Source organism: Chenopodium quinoa, unplaced genomic scaffold (genome assembly GCF_001683475.1).
Source record: "Chenopodium quinoa cultivar QQ74 unplaced genomic scaffold, ASM168347v1, whole genome shotgun sequence".
Taxonomy (NCBI): domain Eukaryota; kingdom Viridiplantae; phylum Streptophyta; class Magnoliopsida; order Caryophyllales; family Amaranthaceae; genus Chenopodium; species Chenopodium quinoa.
The window spans coordinates 854,614-872,384 of NW_018743021.1; the positions used below are offsets into that span (position 1 = coordinate 854,614).

At 35.3% G+C, this 17,771-nt stretch overlaps 4 protein-coding genes, 1 non-coding gene and 1 pseudogene across 5 annotated transcripts; 4 read left to right on the forward strand and 2 right to left on the reverse strand.

Moving 5' to 3' along the window:
• The first annotated feature begins 1,082 nt into the window (after positions 1–1,082).
• LOC110730021 lies at positions 1,083–2,712 on the forward strand (annotated as a pseudogene).
• A 394-nt stretch (positions 2,713–3,106) lies between these two features.
• LOC110729987 (uncharacterized acetyltransferase At3g50280-like) lies at positions 3,107–4,703 on the forward strand. Its single transcript, XM_021909773.1, has one exon. It carries the CDS (start codon positions 3,150–3,152, stop codon positions 4,527–4,529), a length of 1,380 nt encoding a protein of 459 aa, XP_021765465.1. The 5' UTR covers positions 3,107–3,149; the 3' UTR covers positions 4,530–4,703.
• A 605-nt stretch (positions 4,704–5,308) lies between these two features.
• On the forward strand, positions 5,309–8,493 carry LOC110730147 (uncharacterized acetyltransferase At3g50280-like). Its single transcript, XM_021909924.1, has one exon. The coding sequence runs from the start codon at positions 6,831–6,833 to the stop codon at positions 8,262–8,264; it is 1,434 nt and encodes a 477-aa protein (XP_021765616.1). The 5' UTR covers positions 5,309–6,830; the 3' UTR covers positions 8,265–8,493.
• A 303-nt stretch (positions 8,494–8,796) lies between these two features.
• Positions 8,797–11,986, reverse strand: LOC110730148 (probable acyl-activating enzyme 2). The gene is made up of 3 exons (XM_021909925.1): positions 11,508–11,986; positions 9,588–10,545; positions 8,797–9,480 (listed from the first exon to the last, which is right to left on the reverse strand). The coding sequence occupies exons 1-3, from the start codon at positions 11,862–11,864 to the stop codon at positions 8,996–8,998; spliced, it is 1,800 nt and encodes a 599-aa protein (XP_021765617.1). The 5' UTR covers positions 11,865–11,986; the 3' UTR covers positions 8,797–8,995.
• Positions 11,987–12,533: 547 nt separating this feature from the next.
• TRNAW-CCA lies at positions 12,534–12,605 on the reverse strand. The gene has a single exon. It is a non-coding gene; the product is annotated as a tRNA-Trp (tRNA).
• Positions 12,606–14,973: 2,368 nt separating this feature from the next.
• On the forward strand, positions 14,974–17,207 carry LOC110730149 (uncharacterized acetyltransferase At3g50280-like). The gene has a single exon (XM_021909926.1). It carries the CDS (start codon positions 15,605–15,607, stop codon positions 16,988–16,990), a length of 1,386 nt encoding a protein of 461 aa, XP_021765618.1. The 5' UTR covers positions 14,974–15,604; the 3' UTR covers positions 16,991–17,207.
• Positions 17,208–17,771: the final 564 nt, after the last annotated feature.

Below are 17,771 nucleotides of genomic sequence, written 5' to 3' on the forward strand. Positions count from 1 at the left end.
AAACTAGAGTAAACTTGATTTCAATAATTTTTAAATATCATCTCCACGACTTTAATTTATGGGAAGCTCAAGAAGTTATTAATCCATGTGATTGTTTATCATATGAAATTTTGGTAAATAAATCATTAATTTTATCAAACATCATCACTGTATATAAAACCCGCTTTTAAGGAAAAAGTTATTGATTTATTCACAAAAATAATATATGTTTTAAAAAAAAAATTATTCATCTGAAAGATAAACTTGTAATTATTTCTCTAATTTAACCCGCCAAAATAGTTGATATCTATTATATGCATGTACCCGGAGTGAATATATTTAGTCCCAATATAGTCAACGCTCTAACATATTTGTATTACGGAGTATATATTATACACGTTGATCACGTTCAGCTAAAGTAGTTTATACATATATATAACCCCCTGTTAATAGTTTATTAGGGTCTGTTCATATTTACTTATTTTCAGTTCAGTTCAGTTCAGTTCAGCTCTTAATTTCCCTCTCTCATAAAATATTCATTTCAGCTTAGTTCAGTTCAGTTCAGTTCAGTTCAGTTTAGTTTAGTTTAGTTCAGTTCAGTTCAGTTCAGTTTAGTTTAGTTCAGTTCAGTTCAGTTCAGTTCAGTTCAGTTCAACTCAGTTCAGTAAATATGAACAGGCCCTTAGTCATACTTATTAATTAACTTATCCCTTTGCTTGTATTAGCATATACAGTTTCATAACTTACTCTAGCTTTATTGCATAATACGCCTATTTAAAGGCCTTCATTAGTTATTAGAAATACCAAATACATCATCAATTTTTCCAATAAAAATCTAGATTTGTAACCAAATTTGATTAAACCTCTCTTTATCTTCTTGTTTGTTGCTCTTCCGAAGCTTGTGTTTTTAGTATCGGTGCAGAAGTCATCACTGTTCCCCATTGCAATCGCCGAAAAACTTGTGCATGCGTCTAAGCTTCTAATAAGGTCTGTTTTTCATTCTTATTTATTTGGAAGTATTGTTTACGATTGATTTATTGCTTGAATCTTATATTTTTTTTAACTAACCCTTCAAATTAAATTTCTCATTCAGCGCTTATATTATGTTGTGGTATCATCCCTACAAATTTGCATCCATTCATGGATGGTCGAAAGGAATTACTCATCTTAGAAGCGCGACAACTGCTACGTACATATATACACCTAAGGCCTACTATAGTGATCATATGTGCTCTAAAGAAAAACAAAATCTTAATTTGCCTGTGGTTAACCGCGTTTCCGAATGTTTCATTAAGCCAAAGCATAAGATTGATGTGTCTAAGCAAATCTATCACTTAGCACCTCATGATCTTTCGTTGCTCTCTTTCCAATACATACATTTTGGTCTCCTATTCAACAAACCATCACATACAAAAAATCAATATTTTTCGATCCAATCGTTCTTAGATAGTCTAAAGAAATCTCTTTCTCTCACCCTCGATCATTTCCATCCACTAGCAGGTCAGCTTGTCACCGAGGTAGACGAAAACAAGCCTGAAAGCGTAGTGTATGTAGATTGTAACAAAGGTCATGGGGCTAGATTCATTCATGCCGATTTAGATATGACCATTTCCGATATTCTCTCACCAAAAGATGTTCCTTTGGTAGTTCAGTCACTTTTTGACCTTAATGAGAAGTTGGTGAACTACGACGGTCATTCAAAACCTTTATTGTCAGTTCAGGTCACTGAGCTATTAGACGGTATTTTTATAGCTTGTACGGTAAACCATAGTATTATAGATGGAACTTCATACTGGCATTTTTGGAACATATGGTCTAAGATACATAGAGGAAATAATGGTAAGGATACAATATGCGAGTCAGATCTACCTGTCTACACCCGTTGGTATCCTGATGGGCGTGCTCCCGGCCCTTTCCCAATTCCCTTTACTCACCCTAATGAATTTGTAAGAAAATTTGAGCCGCCACAACTTAGAGATCGGATCTTTCAATTCTCATCTGAGTCTATAGCAAGGTTAAAAGCCGTAGCAAACGAGCAAGGTTGTGCTAAAAATATATCTTCCTATCAGTCCTTGTGTGCTCTTGTTTGGAGGTCAATGGTTAGAGCAAATCGCGTACCTCATGATCAAGTTACATATAATCACTTAGCTGCCAACAGTAGAAGAAGATTAAATCCACCTTTACCAGAGTATTACTTTGGCAATTTTTGTCAGTTTCTCACATCTACTACAGCAGGTGAACTACTAGAAAATAATTTGGGGTATGCAGCCTCATTGTTGAATCAATCCGTGGTAAATTTCAATGATAAGGATGTCCGCAATTTTTATAATGTATGGTTAAAGTCTCCAAGTATAATATGTAATGCGGATATTCTTAACCGTAACAGTGTAGGAGTAGGAAATTCACCTAGATTCGATATGTATGGTAACGAGTTTGGGTTAGGGAAAGCAATAGCTTTTCGTACCGGACATGGAAAGTTGGAAACAATGGTGTTGGGTTAGTGTTTGCTTGCCCCGGAAGTGAAGGAGGAGCAAGTGTTGATGTTGAGCTATGTTTGTCACCTGATTCGATGGATGCTCTCGAATCGGATAAGGAATTCATGTCCTTTGTCTCATTGCCATAGTAAGGATGGTTAAGGTCTTCAAATACAGAACAATGCGTTAAGCTACCGAAGACTAAACAGGCCAAAGTATCCATTGTTCTTTATTTCTTCTGTTGTTATTTTCTTTAATGTTTCACTTCATTGTATTATTTAAAAGAGTTCTCCAGTTATTTGAATAATATTGTGATAAGTTTATCTACCTTAACGTCTTTGTCATACATACTTGTTGAGATATACAAAATATTTTATATCTCATAAATAATACCCTTTTATTGCACCTAATAAGAAACGGACAATATTCCTTTGCACACAAGAACTAACTTTTAACAATTTTACGTTATGTACATGTGGGAATAAATAATTTAGAGTCAAAAGAGCATATTAAGGTGACAACTAACAATTCATATGCTAATTATAAGTAAAATTCAAACTTTAATATTTTTTTCCCCTATAAAATTGGCACGCTATACTTCATGGCGGCTAAGGTGGCTATAAGTTATATTATTTCAAGATCAATGCATATGAAAAATTAATCTGCTACAAGTCAAAACACACCAAAAATTGAAAGATGGATTCTTCTAACATCATCCACATTTCCGAATGCTTTGTAAAGCCAAAATATGAGGTTGAAGAATCAAAACAACCATATCATCTGGCTCCTAAGGATTTATCCTTGCTTTCTTTCCATCACATCCAAATCGGGCTCATGTTCATTAAACCAACCCATCTAGATGACCATCGAGAGTTTTCGATCCTTTCGTTCGTTGATGGACTTAAGGAGTGTCTTTCTCTCACCCTGGTTCATTTTTACCCTCTAGCGGGTCAACTTGTCTTAGAAGTAGATGAAGACAAGCATGAATGTCGAATCTATGTGGATTGCAACAAGGGCCCTGGGGCTAGATTCATCCACGCGGCTTTAGGTGTGACCGTTTCTGACATTCTCTCCCCTAAGGACGTACCTTTGGTAGTCCAATCATTATTTAACCTCAATGAGGAGGCTTTGAACTACGATGGTCATACAAAACCTTTGTTATCGGTACAAGTTACAGAGCTCCTAGACGGTGTGTTTATTTCGTGTTCTATAAATCATTGTATTACTGATGGAACTTCTTACTGGCATTTTTGGAACAAATGGTCCGAGATACATAGAGTAAACGACAATAATAATCAAATTTGTGAGTCACGTCGTCTTCCAATAATCCATAACCGTTGGTTTCCCAACGGTTATAGTCCGCCTATCGCCCTCCCCTTTACCCACCGTGACGAATTCATAAGAAAATTCGAAGCTCCTCAACTTAGATATCGATTTTTTCATTTCTCGTCCAAGTCAATAGCAACACTTAAAGCCAAAGCCATTTATGAAAGTAATAACAACAAAATCTCTTCCTTTCAGGCCTTGTGTGCCTTTGTTTGGAGGCCAATGGTTCGAGCAAACCGATTACCTCATGATCAAGTTATTCATAACGGTTTACTTGCCAATACTAGGCATAGGCTAGATCCGCCTTTACCTGAATACTATTTCGGAAACTCTATTAAATCGATTAGTACAAGTACTACGGCAGGTGAATTACTCGAAAACAATTTAGGGTGGGCGGCATCATTGTTACACCACGGGGTGGCAAATCTGAATGACAAACTTGTGCGTGACTCGATCAATGAATGGTTGCAATCTCCTTATTGTTTACATCATGCAAAGTTGTACAACTATAACACGACAACGATAGAGAGATCGCCTAGATTTGACATGTATGGCAACGAATTTGGTCTAGGGAAAGCAGTAGCTGTTCGTAGTGGGTACGCAAACAAGGCTATAGGAGTAGTATATGCTTGTCCGGGGCACGAAGGGGGCGGAGCTGTAGATCTTGAGATATGTTTGCCACCTGATTCGATGAATGCCCTCGAATCAGACCAAGAGTTCATGGCCTTTGAAAATATATATATGTGTTAGAGATAAGAGCTAGATATTATCAATCTTTGAAAATATGTTTGTGTATTATGTTTACATATTGATTGATATTTGGAAATAGTACATTTGGATTATTCATGTTAATATATTTTTAGTGAAATATTTTATACATACTTCGGTGTACTGTACACTGAACTAACCTAACCAAAAGTTAGTTTTCACTTTTAATTTGATTTTTTTTAAATAAGCTATTTATTTCATAATTAAATGAAAAATAATGATCAAAATGAGAACAATATGTTTATGGGCGCACCCATATGCATCCGAATGTATATAACAAACTCTCACATGTTTATGGTATATCTACTAGGAAGATTATTTCGTTCCTATTGTATACTACCTTCCTTTCTTTTTAGTTGACGCGTTTCCGTTTGAGGTAACTTTTTTACCTTGTATTTACAAGTTACTTCACTTGCTTTATCATTCTCTCTCACCCTCTCTCCTCCCCTTAATATATGATTATATGTGTCTAAATCAAACATGTCAACTAAATAAAAACAGAGAAAGTATTATCTTAGATATTCTAGTTATTTGATGAATAATTACAAGCCACATATACTATTAACTTTTTATCAACTTATCAGTAGTATGTGTTGGGCAATCCGCAATAGCCAATCACCAATTCTGTGGTACCTTTTGAGATGTATTTTTTTTGGACTTTTATGATGACTAGCAAAATTTACTATGAGAATGTCTGCAGAAATTTCCAGTTATATATTTGACCATATCAATGGCTAAATTTATACACATTTGTCATTTGATATATTATATGGAGTACTTTGTTTTGTTTTCATTGTTCTTGTATATGACTACAATTTGTAACACGATGCATATTTTAGTATCGTTTAAACAGGTAAGCCTACATACTTTTTTTTCTTCTCTCTATTCGTAGTAACACAATGCATATTCTAGTATCATTTTATGGGTACATCAACATACATTTATTTCTCTATTCATTATAACACGAGGAAATACTAGTCAATCAGCCTGATTGATTTGGGATCTAATTCAGGGGGTATTTTTGACTTTTTAACTTCTAAGTATGGGGTAAATATGTCATTTAACACGGATGTTGCTGAAACGTTAACATGGACTTGGATTTGTTGACTGTCGAATTCGTCAGTCAAACTCGAACACTTCCGTTACTCTGGTAACTTCACTTTCCCAAACTGTGAACCCTAATTCAATCCCAATGCGAAATCATCTTCTTCGAACCTAAGTCGAACTCCTCTGCCAATTCAATTGTGGAGCAATCCCAACCAGTTCTTCGGACAATTGAATTCCAACCAGGTTTTGGTGTAAATTCAATCGACGAAATCGAATCATTGTATGCTACGAGTAGTTGTTTCCTTCTCAATGAATTTGTTTACATATCTTTTAACGTTTTCGAATTGCTTAATTACTAGTACGATTTCAAATTGGTTGATTGTTCATGAATTGCTTCACATTGTCTGCGTACTTGAATTGCTTGATTACTTTTTAGAATTGCTTGATTAGTGATGGTTATAATGTTCACTGTGTTTATAAGTACTGTTGAACTCAGTACAAATAACCCAATTTTAATTCAAAAAACCGGAATAAATTACCTGGGATTACAAGTAAACCAGTACAGTTGTGTTGCTCGATCAACTTTCGTTTAAGTCATCTTCCGAAAATCCAGTAGATCTAGATGAAGGGACGAAGAATTGAAGATAGCAATATGGATCAACAGATCTACCCAGTAGAGAAAGAGAGGAAGTATATATTTTGTTTTAAAATTTTCATTTACCCGTTTAACTTTGACTTCAGGACGTTACTTGCTACCGTAATTAACGCCCACTTTCCATCCATCAAAAATTCCGTACAAATGAATTTTATAATATTATCAAGTACAGTATATGGCCCATAATAGTGGCTGATTGACAAAATTTCGCCAATCAGGCTGATTGTCTGGGACGAGCTCTAATAACACAATGCATATTCTAGTATCGTTTATACGGGTAAACCAACATTTATTTATTCCTCTATTAATCAAAGGGTGTGTAAACCTACAATTATTTGATAAAAGAAAAGATAATTATAGTCATCATCAAATTATTCCAACACTTAGATTATTTGTATTTAATCAAGTTGACATTACTTACTAAATAAAAAATAGAGACCTAATTTAAAAATTGCCAAGCTAATTATGTATAAGATGGTTAAGAAAATCCTTTTCAAGCTAGACAGTACACATGTGAAGAATCATCCATATATACTCCCTCATCAACCCATTGTTCACCTAATTAAGCTACGTACATATTAATGAAAACAAAAACTAGAACTCACCAAAAAAAAAAAAAAAAAAAAAAAAACTTGAAGATGAATTCTTCTACCATTAATCACATTTCTGAATTCTTTGTGAAGCCAAAATATGTTGTTGAAGAATCAAAACACGAGCCTTGTCATCCTGCTCCCATAGATTTAATCATGCTTTCTTTCCATCACATCCAAGTCGGTCTCATGTTCACCAAATCTTCCCATCTAAACGATCAAGAGTTTTCGATCCATTCGTTCCTTGAAGGTCTCAAGGACTCTCTTTCCCTCACCCTCGTTCATTTCTACCCTCTGGCAGGTCAACTTGTCACGGAGGTTGATGAAGAAAAGCATGAATGTCGCGTCTATGTAGATTGCAACAAGGGTCCTGGGGCTAGATTTATCCACGCGGCTTTAGGTGTGACCGTTTCTGACATTCTCTCCCCAAAGGACGTACCTTTGGTTGTTAAGTCATTTTTTAACCTCAATGAGGAGGTTGTGAACTACGATGGTCACACAAAACCTTTGTTGTGTGTCCAAGTCACTGAGCTCCTAGATGGGGTGTTTATTGCGTGTTCCATAAATCATTGTATTACTGATGGGACTTCATATTGGCACTTTTGGAACAAATGGTCCGAAATACATAGAGCTAATAACAACCAAAATAATCAAATTTATGAGTCACATTGTCTACCAATCCACAAACGTTGGTTTCCCAACGGATGTGATCCCCCTATTCCCCTTCCCTTTACCCACTGCGATGAATTCATAAGAAAATTTGAACCTTCTCAGCTTAGAGATCGAATCTTTCATTTCTCATCCGAGTCTATAACAAGGTTAAAAGCCATAGCAAACAAGGAAAGTAATGCCGAAAATATTTCTTCCTTTCAGGCCTTGTGTGCACTTGTTTGGAGGTCGATAATTAGAGCAAGTCGACTACTTAATGATCAAGTCATCTATAGTGATATAATTGCCAATACTAGGCACAGGTTAGATCCGCCTTTACCTGAATTCTATTTTGGAAACTCTATCAAAGAGGTCACTACAAGTACTACAACTAGTGATTTACTTGAAAATAATCTAGGGTGGGTGGCATCATTGTTACACCACTCGGTAGCAAGTCTCAATGACAGATTTGTGCGTGATTCAATCAATGAATGGCTGCAATCTCCTTTTTGTTTACATCATGCAGAGCTATATGACTATAACAAGGTAACAATCGAACAATCGCCAAGGTTTGACATGTATGGCAATGAGTTTGGGCTAGGGAAGGCGGTAGCAATTCGTAGTGGGTATGCAAACAAAGCTATGGGGGTGATATATGCTTACCCGGGACATGAAGGAGGCAGAGCTGTGGATCTCGAAATATGCTTGCCACCTGATTCGATGAATACTCTCGAATTAGATGAAGAATTCATGGCCTGTGTATCATTGCCGGAGTGAGGGTGTACTATGTTCATCATATTAAAATTTTATTTAATTGTTGTCAAATTAATTTTCAAATTAGTTTACAATTATTGTTGAAATGCCATGAGCCTTTTTGGGGTTGTACATGGCTTGAGTTCTTGACTATTAGTATTATCTTTCTTGGTTTACACATAATAATTTGGTTTTTTACAATTAGCAAGGTTAAAATCTTTAACACAAATTTCATTGTAATTGGTCAATAACCATTAAATGAATGTATAATTGCATTACTTATCTAATGTTGCATTAATATTACATAAATAACAATACCTACCTTCTAAATCATACCATCTAAAGTTCTAAACGCCTAAAACACCATCTAAAATCTTAATTTGAAATAAATTTACTGTATATTTTCAATCTAATTAAGGAAAAATAAATCATTCTACAAATATTTTGTATTTTTATTAGACTATGTTTTATAAGTCCTATATATATATATATATATATATATATATATATATATATATATATATATAATACCATTGATTAATTTATGAGGAAGGAGTCCACATGAAGGTACTATCTTATTATTCAAGTAAACATTTACACGTAGGACCTTATTAGCAAATATTCATATTCGTTACAAAAAAATTAAAAAAAATATTACTCCCTCTGTATTCAATAACATAACTAGAAGAAAAATTATTGTACAGAGTACTAAAACATCTCATAGCATGTTTGAATTTCATCAAAAACTTAGCTTACTAGATTCCCAATGATCCCATAGCCTTGGCTCTCTGTCTAAGAATAACCTTCTGGAATTTTCCAGTCGATGTCTTCGGAATTTCATCAAAAATGACGGTCTTAGGAGCCATGAAACGAGGCAAATTATTACGGCAAAATTCAATGATCTCTCCCTCATTAATCTTGTATCCATCCTTCAACTTGACAAACGCGCAAGGTGTCTCCCCCCAGTGATTATCAGGCCTTGCCACGACGGCTGCCTCAAGTATAGCCGGGTGACTATATAGTACCGTCTCAACTTCAATTGTGCTAATATTCTCTCCACCGGAAATGATAATATCCTTTAAACGGTCCTTGATTTCTATGTAATTGTCGCGGTGTTTTACAGCTACGTCACCAGAATGAAACCATCCTCCTTTGAGAGCTTCCTTTGTTGCTTTTAAGTCCCTCAAGTATCCACTCATTACAGTATTTCCTCTGAACATTATCTCCCCCATTGTTTTACCTATTCATGCAAATTAAAATTAAAATTTGCCTCTAAAATATCACATGTAAAAAAGTTACATTGCAACACATTAAAAAAAAAAAAGGTTGTTAATATAGCAATATTACCATCAGCTGGAACACTTTCCATTGTGATAGGATCTCTAACGTCAACATCTTCTAGCCCAAGATGTTGTACACCTTGTCTAGCTTTGATCCTCGATTTTTCAATTCGATCAAGAGAGTCCCACTCGGGATTCCAAGCGCAGTATGTGCCCGGGCCATAAGTCTCCGTGAGACCATACATGTGAATAACTTCGAAGCCTAATTCTTCCATCTTGGTTAGTATTTGAGGTGGCGGGGGTGATCCTCCGGTGAGCACCCTTACCTTGTTTGGAAGTGTTCTTTGGTCATCGATAGAGGAGTTTACAATCATGTTCAAAACGGTAGGAGCTCCACCAATGTGAGTGATATTGTGGAGGACAATGTTATCAAATATGGCCTTAGGGGTGACCTTTCGAAGGCATATGTTCGTGCCCCCTTGAGCCGCCACACCCCACGTAAGGCACCATCCATTGCAATGGAACATAGGGACGGTCCAAAGGAATGTCGGCCTTGGACCCATTTCATGAACCAAAATTGTGGAGATGGCATTTATGTAAGCCCCTCGGTGATTGAAAACAACTCCTTTGGGACGGGATGTGGTGCCTGAGGTGTAGTTGACGCTAATAGGGTCTAATTCATCGATTGGCATTCGAGGTTTGTATTGATCGTCTCCTTTGGATAAGAGATTCTCATATTCATAATCATATCGAACATTCTCATGTTCTTTAAAATCACTAGGACCTTTAATGAGGACAATTGATGGTAATTCTGCCCCGGATTTTGACAATAAATGGAGGGCTTTTGAAGCAATGTTAAGTAATTGATAGTCTACAAATAAGACCTTAGCTTGGGAATGATCAAGGAGGGTGGAGATCATGGATGAATCAAGGCGAGAGTTAAGAGCACAAAGAATGGCTCCGGCCATTGGTGCTGCAAAATGTAGCTCATAAATAGCAGGCACATTCGGAGATAATGTTGCAACCTACACGATCACAAAATGAAAAAGATAATGAGTCACATTAATTGTTTAACAATTAGACACCTAAATGGTTATGAAAATCAATTTTTTTTTTAAGTATGCTTAACTATAAGTCAAAAACTCTAATAGTGACTAATCTTGTTAGTCAACGGATAAGAGTTTCAAGAAAGTGATGAAAGAAATAAATAACATACTACATACGTATATGTTTGGACCAATATAAACTTCCATGTGTAAATTTATTTAATTCCCAAATTTGTCATTACACAGCTAGGAGCTAGCTAAGGTGTGTTTAGTCCAATTTCATATGCCATATTTTGATAACTGTTATTTATTCTACTGCCCTACGTAACAAGGGTTCGTTATTGCATCTTTTATAAATACCTATTTTCTCCATTTGTTTTAATATTGCATCACTTGCCTTTAAAAGAAATTTCACAAATATTCCACGGTACCATATCTATTTTAGGAAACATAAAATCATTAAATATCAAAATTTAAGTAAAATTTGCCATATAAAGTACTTTAACAATCTAGCTAATCTATATCTATATCTATATCTATACTTAGTATTTAAAAACACAAACCATCATCCCCATCATGCCACATGTAATTAAAATTTATTTTTCACCAATGCCACATGTTACTCCCTTCATTAATTAATCCCCTTTCTTATTATTTTAAAAAAGAACTAGCTTTAATTCAATACATGTAGGAATGTTCCCTTCAAAAGAAAAAAAAAACATATATGAATGTTATTTGATTCATTTTCCCCCAACTTAATATCTCTACAATTACATTCAATTATCACCACTTCTTCTCTTTTATAAACTATTCATTTTCCAATTAAAACATATTATAAAACAAAAGTTACTATTGTACCCCTTATAAACATCCCGTGCATTGCACGGGTCAGAAGGCTAGTTCTTATTTAATTAAGATGATGAAAGCAAATTAAAACATACGAGCTGGCTAGGAGAGATGCGAAGGTGAGTGGTGAGAGCGGAAGCAAGTTTGAGACAGCGCCAATAAGTCTCACTCCAAGTGTAGCTAGAACCACCATAGACAACGGAAGTATCATAGGGAAACACCTTGGCAGCGCGTTTAATGAAGGTTATTGGGGTCAAAGGAGTGTAGTTAGCCGGACACCTTACTAATCCATCCACCTTTCTCCACGACGAATCTCCCCCTTCCTCACCATCTCCACCAATCGAGTCTAAAGAAACACGTATTCGTGATTTTGGTGGTGGAGTTAAGATTACTCTAGGGGCGCTTACACCCACAAACTCACGCTTGTTATAACGTGTGAAGTTTAGAATCATTATCGTATAATTTGAAGTGGCTCGATTGATCAAACCTTTAGTATGGTGTGAAGATGATATAGTATGACAAATATGTATAGGAAGGAAGCATTAACATTATGCGTAAGAAAAAGATCAACGTAATTACGTAACGAATACTTAATATAATTTAGTGGGCGCTTTGATTTGTATCTTTATTAATTATTAATTACAACCCGATCAATTCAAATTAAAGTAGGGTGATAGCCAAATTGATTACGCTAAAATGTATAATTATAAAATAATGATAAGTAGCTTCAATTTCAAAGACAACTAATTTTCTTTGAATACTTAACAAAATGAATTAAGAACGGGTCCATTTCTATAACTACCAGTATTTGAACATATGAGTGGCAAATAAATTTCACTAATAAAAATTATTAATTAAAAAAAGTTGAACCCGATCAATTCAAATTAAAGTAGGGTGATAGCCAAATTGATTACGCTAAAATGTATAATTATAAAATAATGATAAGTAGCTTCAATTTCAAAGACAACTAATTTTCTTTGAATACTTAACAAAATGAATTAAGAACGGGTCTATTTCTATAACTACCAGTATTTGAACATATGAGTGGCAAATAAATTTCACTAATAAAAATTATTAATTATTAATTAAAAAAAGTTGAACCGTAAATTGGACCGGGATTTTGAACCCGACGTTAATCGAACACGCAACCTTCTGATCTGGAGTCAGACGCGCTACCATTGCGCCACGGATCCTTTTGACATTCTTTGACAATTTTATAATTAGGACTTTATCTTTTGCAAATCTAAATATTTAATCCTTTTTATTTTTGTAATCTACTCTGTATGATTGACTGACAGTTTATCATGTATTCATGTGTGAGAGATGGGCTTGTAAATGGACTATTAAGATTATAAAATGGGTTTGATAAATTTTTCTGGGCTGAATTTTGATACTATTGTCTTTGGGCCTTTGATCCAAGTAGTTCAGGCTTATAGAGAATTCATCTCACGTGTCTGTAAAGCCAATCAGCTTATTGGTAAAATGAAAGTAGTCTGCAATAGTAGAATAAGAAGCACGTGGGCCTAAATGGGCAGCCACGTATCTTAAGTCTTAACAATCGAAATGGACACTGATAGCCTGGTAGTTATAGTTGCCTTGTGTGACCCAATTCGGACACCCAAATTAACATCTGTAATCTATGATGAGTCTTTTTTTGGACAAGTACTTTGTGATGAGTTGATGACCAACCTTTTTACTATACAATTCTCTTAGGGCTTGTTCTGATTCATTGAACTGAACTAATTGAAATTGAACTAAACTGAATATTTTATGAGAGAAACAAATTGGAAACTGAACTGAACTGGAGAAAAAAAAAAAAAAAAAAAAAAAAAAAAAAAAAAAAAAATTGAAGAAAGCAAGCCATTATTCCTAAAACATGAAATATATTGTACATCCCCCATTCCCCCTCCTCCCTAATTATAATTTTCCTATTTTCCTCCAAAATTTGGAGGGAAATGGTTGTTGGAAAGTAATCTTTGCATCCAAATTTACCTTATTTTCATCCGGTCAAAACTAAACAAACACATACAGCCATAGTTCCACTAATTCAGGGACTCTATTAATACGGAGTAGGGGTGAAACAAATTCGGTTTAAAACCAAACCGAACCGAAAACCAAACCGAATAACAAATATGGTTTGGTTTTTTTTTAAGGTGGTTTGGTTTCGGTTTTGAAAAAAAAAAATCGGTTTTTGGTTCGGTTTCGGTTTGAGAAAGTGAAAAACCGAAAAAACCGAGCCAAACCAAAATATAGGCCCAAACCCAAAAAATAACCCTAGCCCAACAGATTTACCCTAAGTATATAAATGAAAAAAAAAAACCCTAATTCTCTCATTTCCTCTTCTCTCTTCTCCGCGGCTCCACGCTTCACCCTTCTCTCCTCTTCTGATCTTCTCAGTCTTCTCACTCACTCTCCTTTCCTCTTCTCAAGTTCTCAGTTCTTAGTTCTCACTTCTCCCCCTTCACTCTCTCTCCTTTTCTCTTCTCACTTCTCCACCTTCCATTCGCATCACCATCGACTAACCTTTCGAGGATTTTCGAACTCCATCAAGGGCATCAACTAAAGGGCTTTCATGTCAAATTCGACCATGAAAACACTAGATCTAGTGTTTTCATGGTCTAATTAGACTTTGAAACCCAAATTTGAGGAAAGGGCCGTTGTGTAGGGGTTTGGTATGACTGCTCTTTTGCAATTCTGCTGCTGTTCTTGTTAAAAACTTGTTCAATTATGTTGTTAAAACTTGTTTGTATGAATTGGTTGGTTTGATTTTGTTACTTTGTTGTTAAAAATTGTGTAATTATGTGTATGGATTGGTTTTGATTTGATTTTGTTAAAAGTTGAAACTTGTTGAATTAGAAGTTTTAGAACTTGTTAATGATATTATGCTACTACAGTACTGCTTTGTTGATGAATGAGGCCAAAAAAATTGCAGATTATTGGCCCAAATAAATTAGGCCCAAAAAATTCGGTTTGGTTCGGTTTCTTATTATGAAACCGAAATGAATATGGTTTGGTTTGGTTCGGATTCTAAAGTAAAGTGGTGCGGTGTGGTTTTAACAAATACAGAAACCGAATTAAAGTGGTTCGGTTTCGGTTTGGGCAAAAAACCAAACCGAAAACCGAACTTTCACCCCTAGTACGGAGTCATAGAAAATAAACGAAAGGAAAAGGCGGCCAAGTAATCAATCTACACATCAATCTCTTTGATTGTTGCTCAGAAGCCAGCCTAATTTGAAGACTTGAACTTATTCAAAGTCATAAACTTTGTTTTTACTTTTAAAACTTAAAAGAGTGGTTTGTAGAACTTACCGGTATAAGTCTATATTATGAGCACTTGCGCATTATTAAAAACTTTGAAATGAAAGAATTTTATGGGACAATCAAGAATAGACGAATTGTATTACATTGGGATAAAAAGTTAAACACATGACTTTTTATCCCAATGTTAACACTTGACTTATTCAACTACTCCTTGCAATTTTTTTTTTTTTTTTTTTGAGTGATTAGTTATAACTCATAAGACAATAACATAAACAAGATTTTGTTTCATTTAGTAACTTAGTAACCAAATAATTCTCTCAACACTTAATAGTATAGGCAAATTAATTGGCTTCCGAACCACTTTGTTATTATGACATAAGAAATAAATGAAATTAACACAAACAAGATTGAGTGAGATGTGTCCACAAATAGTTGAAAAATAGACCCAAAATTAAAATACCGTACTCCACATAATAATTACTTTGTATAATCTTGTAATAGTCATTTGAAAGAGACAAATCGATTAAAGACATACTAATTACTAACACAATTAAATATTACACACTTCATGAAAATTACCCAAAGTCCACACATATTATAAATTGATGGAAATACTTGGGGCACGATGGAAAGTAAATAAAAAATATAAAATAAAAAAATAAAATCTTAGGGATTTTATTATTACTCTGTACTAAAGAGAGGGTGTATGCGTGTAGTTGATTTGATCACTTGAGGCGCCCACATCACCTCCAAAACTACAAATGTCGTCATTGCTTAGTGATACTGCAAAAAGAGCTATTTCCTAGAAACTAGCAACAACTTACTCCATTTTTCTAATACAATTGGCCTCACATACTCTATATATAACAACTTAATTTATCGATGAAACCTATGCTCATTTCTCAAACACAATCACCCAAAAATCCACAAAATGAGTGCAACAACAGCTAAACACATTTCAGAGTGTTTCATCAAACCAAAATATGAAGTGGAAGAAGCCAAAAAACCATACTACTTAGCTCCAATGGATTTAACCATGTTTTGTGTTCATTACATCCAAAAAGGTCTACTCTTTACCAAACCATCCCAATTTAATGGTCAACCATACTCAACCCAAAACCTCCTTGAAAGTCTCAAGGACTCCCTTTCACTCACCCTTGTCCATTTCTATCCCTTAGCCGGCCGCCTTGTTACACAAGTCGACGAAGATCAACACCAATGTCTGATCTTCGTCGATTGTAACAAGGGGCCAGGAGCGAAACTTATCCATGCCACGTTAGATATGACCGTGTCTGATATACTTTCACCTACCGATGTCCCTTTAGTGGTCCAATCATTTTTTGACCACGACAGGGCTGTGAACCATGATGGTCATAACGAGTCGTTGTTGACAATTCAAGTCACGGAACTCGTAGACGGGATCTTCATCGGATGCTCTATGAACCACGCCTTAGGAGACGGAACCTCGTACTGGCTTTTTTGGAACATGTGGTCCGAAATACATCAATCAAAACACAAAGAATTAGTCCCTGTGTCACGTATGCCAGTACTTGAACGTTGGTTTCCTAAAGGGTATGGTCCGACCCTTTACTTACCATATGTCCATCCAGATGAATTCGTTACTCGACACGAAGCACCTCGATTAAGGGAGCGAATCTTCCACTTCTCACCCAAGTCAATGGCAAGACTTAAAGAAAAGGCCAACGAAGAAAATATTGGTAATAATATCAGCACGATATCATCCTTTAAGGCCTTATCAGCATTGTGTTGGCGAACCATTGTTCGTGCAAACGGCTTGTCTCGTGACCAAGTCACAAATTGTAGATTAGCTACTAATAATAGGCACAGATTAGACCCGCCTTTGTCACCAGAGTATTTTGGTAATTGCATAAGCGCAATGGCAACACCTACCACAGTTGGTGAGCTACTTGACAACAACTTAGGATGGGCAGCAGCGTTGCTGCATCAGTCAGTGTTAAATCACAGCGACAAAGTCGTGCGCGATTTTGTTAATAAATGGTTGCAGGCTCCTTATGTATACCCAATGGGGATGTTCGACAGTTCCAGTGTGATGATGGGAAGTTCGCCGAGGTTTGACATGTATGGGAATGAATTTGGACTCGGAAAAGCTATAGCTCTTCGAAGTGGGTATGCTAATAAGTTTGTTGGGAAGGTGACTTCTTATGAAGGATATGAGGGTGGAGGAAGTGTGGATTTAGAAATATGTTTGCCACCGGATTCGATGAAGGCTCTTGAATCAGATGAGGAATTTATGAGTGCTGTCTCTTCTCCTAGTATAGATAATGTCACAATTTAAGTATCCTATTCAACCATTTTGTAGTTTTCATTTGTAGTTTAGCAGAAATGTATCTATGAATTCTGTCACTTTTTACAATGTTAAACTTCAAGTGCATCAGGAAAATGGATCTCTGAAGACTGCAGTGACATAATAGAGATAGTCTGTCAGAAATCACATTAATCTGAAAATTTTCCCAAGAAAATGTATCTTATAGGCTAACGACGACTTATGCAAACTGAGTGCCTAGAACAAAACACAAATGAAACAACATGATCATTAATCCATTGAATAAAATTCAGCAGCTGTTGATCAGGTCAAAAGGCGATGACAGTACAGCAGCCAGCCGGCTCTGCACATTGTTTATTTGACCAACAATGGCAAGAATTGTGATGAATAGGAAGCTAAAACAACAGGCTCCCAGAAGAGTAGAAAACTATTATTACAGGCAACTAGGTGATATACTAATTATATTTGCACACACCTTCAGAGTATCCTAGATAGGTTATAACATGTCAAGGATGAAAATAATTTTTTTGTTTCACATTCTATAAAATTCATTTGACTGTATAAAAAATAATTGAGGCAGCTTTTGCAACTCGCCAACTCTATTTAAAAATTGCAGAATCATAGCAGCATAATTTTGAGGATGCTACTCCCTTTGGTTTTAATAAGTGTTACAATTTACTATAAAAATTTTTAAAAAAAAATCACAATTAGACCGACACATAATTTTAGACAATTTAATTGACTTAAATAAAATAAGAGGCAAGTGGGGTAATTGGAGTATAAAAAAATGATG